Here is a 5,028-nt window from a genome sequence, read left to right as displayed (position 1 = left end):
CCCAACTCACTTTGCTTTTTTCCATACACCCACCCCACAAGAATTTTCTTCGAATTTTTTTCCAACTGTTTTAATACTTGAATCGGTGCACAGAAAAGCGAAAGAAAGTATGAGGGAAGGTTACCTAAAACCGCTTCAATTAGGGTCACCCTTCCACCAAAAGATAAAGTACGGGCCTTCCATAATGTGAGCTTCTCCTCAAATCTTTCAATAATAGGTCTCCAATTTTTTACCAAATTCATGTTTGCACCGACCGGGAGGCCTAAGTAAGTGAAGGGGAACGTACCCGTTTTACAGTGTAGAATAGCCGCCTTTTGCGTAATGACTTCATTTGATACACCCACACCGAACAATTGACTTTTTGAGAAGTTCACCTTTAAACCCGATGACAAATGAAAACATCTTAACAATCTTGAAAGATTATGAAGGTTTGAATCAGACCACTCCCCAACAAATAATACATCATCCGTGTATAGAAGATGAGATATAAGAGGACCTTCATTCGGAGTTTTACATCCCTTGAATAAACCATTTGTGTTAGCCATGACCGTGGCAACATGTAGTGCTTCCATAGCAAGGATGAACAGTAAAGGTGATAAAGGATCCCCTTGACGAACCCCACGCTCAATGACAAATTCTTCTGAAGGTGAACCATTTACCAGAACTGAGGTTCTTGAGGAAGATAGAATACCCGACACCCATTTCCGCCATAAAGCGGGAAATCCCATTTGTGAAAGCGTTGACTCCAGGAACTTCCAACTAATAGAGTCAAAAGCTTTTTCGAAGTCAACTTTGAACAACATCATTTTATTCCTCGACTTCTTGCACCAAGAGATTAGCTCGTTAATTATGAGAGGGCCCTCCAAAATGCTTCTCCCTTCAATATAAGTCGTTTGAGTATCGCTGATTAAGTAACCCATCACTTTCTTCAATCTCTTAGCCAGGATTTTGGAAACTAGCTTTGAGATACACCCGATGAGATTAATAGGCCGAAATTCCTTAATAAATTGAGGGTTGGAAGACTTAGGCACAAGAGTGATAAAACTTGAATTGCAACCACGACTTAATTTACCGTGAACATAAAAATGATCAAGTAAGTTAACAAAATCAGCCTCCATGATGTCCCAGAAGTGCCTAATGAAGCTGAATGTAAAGCCATCTGGACCCGGAGTCTTGTCACCCCACAATCCCACACTGCCTCCTTGATTTCTTCTTTAGAGAATCGTTTCACTAACATTGCTGATTGGTCTAAGGATAAGACCTTAAAACCGTTGTTAGTGAAACCTGGCCTACTGTGGTTTTCTTCCTTAAACAATTGTTCAAAATACTTCTTGATTTCCAGCTTTAGAGAGTCGGGTTGCGAGATCCATACGTTATTAAAATTGAGACCATTTATCCTGTTGTTCTTCTGGTGACTTTTGATCATGCCATGGAAAAATGAAGAATTCTCATCACCTTCGATTAACCATTTAACTTTAGCTCTTTGCTTTAAATCCTCCAGGTTGTTTTCTTCAAGTTCCGCCACCGTTTTCAACCATGATTCTCTATTTTGAATCTCTTCCTCCGAAAGAGACGAAGATTCCGCTTTCATGTCAAGCGCTTCAATTTTCTTTGATAGGTCACAGACTGTTTCTCGATCACGGATTTTTAACTTCCTACACCAAGGTTTAATTGCCAATTTAACCGCTTTCAGCCTCAGACTCAGCAATTTATCTGGCGGATTCGGTAGTTGAAACTCACGGTACGATTCAAGCACAATACTCTTTAAACTTCCTTCATTCAGCCATGAGTTAAAGAAACGAAAAGGAGGGGTACCGAATAGATCTTCGGCACACTTTAAGAGTAGAGGGCGATGATCTGACCTGTATCTAGGCAGACCGGTTAATTTTGCTGACGGCCAATTGGATAGGAATGATTGACATACCAACATTCTATCAATTTTGCTTAGACGTGAGCCGTCGTCGGATCTGTGAGTATACGAACACCCGAGCATGGTATACTCGGATAGGCCATTTGTGCGGATAAAATGATTGAAACTTTCAGCCGCTTGCGGATTAAACTTAGAATTTTTTCTCTCCCTGGGTTCCCTTACACAGTTAAAATCACCTAGGAAAATCCATGCCCCACTGTGCGAATTCATTAGGTTAGTCAGATTCAACCACAGGTCCCTTTTAAGATTAGTGTCATGAGGAGCATAAATGTTTACTATGTTAATGTCTCCACCCCCATTTCTAAGTTCACCCAAGGTAGCCAAATAGTGCCTGTTTGAAACTGATGATTTACGAACAAAGAGAGAAGGATCCCAAATATTAAGTAACCCCCCTAACCTTCCAGAGGCATCAACTGCCTCTGATTCGAAAAGAGAATTACCCCAGAATGAGTTCACCTGAAGATTTGTTGAATCTGTGAATTGGGTCTCTTGTATTGCAACGAAGTTGACATTGTTATGTTTGATTAGTTCTTTGATATGCACCGCCTTCAATTGATTGCCCGCCCCTCTGATATTCACTGATAGGTAATTCATTGATCGTTATTCGACACCCTTTCTCCAGCCACATGATTCCTAATATCTTCTTCTTTACCTTCCATGTGAAAGCCCAAACATTCCCCTACCTCCTTTGTGAGACTAACTTCTTTTTCCACCTCCATAGCTTCTACATTCGAGATAGAATCAGTTTCCCCAGAGATCCCATCACCACTTTTAGAGCTTGAAAATTTGTTTTTGTGTTTCTGACCTTCTGTGTTTCGAGGTACCCAAAGTGCATCCTTCATCTTCATCGATGGAAATCTGAATTTGGACTTCCTACCGTTACCCGTCCGAACCGAATTTGGGGATGGATGATTCGAAGTTCCTGCCATGTCTTTTGGGGGAATATTTAGATCGATATGAACCTTGTTTTTTATTTGCTGAAGTAATGGTCTGAGGTTAAAAGGATCTGGGGATATAGGGTTATCAGCAGATGGCGATTTTGTCTGGGCTAAGGGGTTTTTTTCTTTGGGCTCACTTGAGGGAGTTTCCAATATGTAACCATCATCAAATAAATTATTAAGCCCAAGATCATTTTCATTATCACCCAAAACTGTAGGCCCAAAATGTGGAGGTGGTGGTGGGGTATCATATGGACCCACTTGAGAATCCTTAGAAATTGAAGATGACGTGGCCCACTCCCTATTATTAATTTCTTTGTTACTACCATTGGGATTCTGGGAATTTATGTCAGCCGCCGACATTGGATGATGTGCAAAAATACCATCCGCCACCTTATGTTCATTGTCCTTGTTACCAAGGTTCCCTTTTTCCAACCCAACCCCTTCAACTTCCAGCGAATAATTTTTTGAGCAAGACTGTCCGGATTCCTCCTGGGGTTTTGAATTATTCCGATCATCGGATATTGTCTGAGAAAACGGAAACCCATCGCTTATGTCTTCCGTAATGAGGATTTCATGAGGGTGACCATTCCAAGCTATGGTTAGAATACTGTTTATACGAGCAACTTTGTTGGTAATGATTCCTATGGTGCTCACCAATAGATCCGCATCTTCATCATTTGCTGTAGAAGGAATTACAACCGACCCTATCAGGTTCCCAATCTGGTCAAAAATGCTCCGACCCCAGAATTTTAGTGGTACACCCCTAATGTGTAGTTTTGCCAGACGTTGAAATGGAAGGTGTCTTCCATCCCAGGCGAACAGATCTTTAAACCATTTCTCCCAAGTATTCTTTTGATTTTCTAAGAAGTTCATAGCTTCTGTTTTCCCATCAAACGTGAGAAGTAGTCTTAAACCTCCCATGTATTTTGTAATGAAGCCAGACAAACCATCCTCCTCCAATAATTGTGACATTTCAGATCAAACGGATTACGTAGTTCAGCCACTAGTGATGACTCCCTCCATGTTTTTGATGCTTCACTTTCAACTGTGATTATGTTCACCGAATTATCTTTATCTTTATCTGGCATGGCAACATGTTTAATACCTGTAGTCACTTCTGCATAGGTTCTCACGTCGTTTGCATGAGGGAGATTATACGTATTAGTTCTTATTACTTCAGCGACTTGGTTCTGGCTGACGTTCAACATCGGGTTGTTGCGGGGATGCTTTCTTTGATGGTTATCCTCTTCTTTAGCAAATTTTGCCGGCTTGACGAACACTTTCCTTTGATCAATCTTCACCGTGCCAAGTTCCGCCGCCATGAGCTGAGCATCTCTAACTCCTTCAAATCTGATAAATCCGAACCTGTTACCTTTTTTATCCCTTTTCCTTGGGACATATGCATCTGACATTGTACCGAAACCATAGAAGATCTCCCACAGTAGGTGACTGGAGCAGTCTTCCGGTAGATTACCAATGAAGAAAGTTGTTTCCTTCATTGGTGGTCTTCTGTAGTTCTTGTTATCATGAACCAACCTTTTTCCTTTATATTTTGCCACCCTCCACGGTTCTTCTTGTCTTTCTTCATATCTCCAGTTGTTAGCTGTTTGTCTTCCGTTCTCCATATTTATTTTTCCGGCCCTCCAAACAAACAAACGAATCAGTATCACCCCAACCCTAAAGGTGTTAATGGGATTCGAATCGATCTAGCTGAACTATACTCAGATAGCCGCGATCAATATCAGACCCACTAAGCCCCAAAGAAGTCCAGGATCCACTGCGGGAAATGAGGGTAGAGGAGATGACGAGTCACGAAAGGAAAAGAGAGAATAACCTACCCAGATGCGAGTGGGAGAGTCACCGAGTCAAGATAGCAGGAGAGGTACAAACCGGAGGAGAAGGTACCGGGACCTAACACGCTATTCCGACTGAGCTATTTCCGTCGAGCATTCCGGCGATAGCTAGAGCAGTTGTTGTGTAATATAACCATCAACACTTATACACCAAGTCAATTTTAAGCTTGCTGAACGTAGACGCTTGATAAAGCATAACTTTTGTGAAAGTTGGACATGGTTTACTAAGGCAATTTTCATAGTAACAAACACATAATCAATCAAAGGATGACATTCCAACACCGATCTAATCATCTATGCCAAC

The 5,028-nt window shown here is 41.4% G+C and overlaps 1 protein-coding gene across 1 annotated transcript; it reads right to left on the bottom strand.

The window, feature by feature from the left end:
• Window positions 1-1,063: 1,063 nt before the first annotated feature.
• Window positions 1,064-2,524, bottom strand: LOC110901012. The gene has a single exon (XM_022147867.1). It carries the CDS (start codon window positions 2,522-2,524, stop codon window positions 1,064-1,066), a length of 1,461 nt encoding a protein of 486 aa, XP_022003559.1.
• Window positions 2,525-5,028: the final 2,504 nt, after the last annotated feature.

The sequence above is a fragment of the Helianthus annuus genome, chromosome 12, assembly GCF_002127325.2.
Source record: "Helianthus annuus cultivar XRQ/B chromosome 12, HanXRQr2.0-SUNRISE, whole genome shotgun sequence".
Classification (NCBI taxonomy): Eukaryota; Viridiplantae; Streptophyta; class Magnoliopsida; order Asterales; family Asteraceae; genus Helianthus; species Helianthus annuus.
Note: the sequence above shows the minus strand (reverse complement) of the source record. Positions and strands in the feature narration are given on the sequence as shown.

Excerpts from the sequence above, each read along its gene's own strand:
- LOC110901012 (XM_022147867.1), bottom strand. The coding sequence starts at position 2,524 with ATGAATTACCTATCAGTGAATATCAGAGGGGCGGGCAATCAATTGAAG.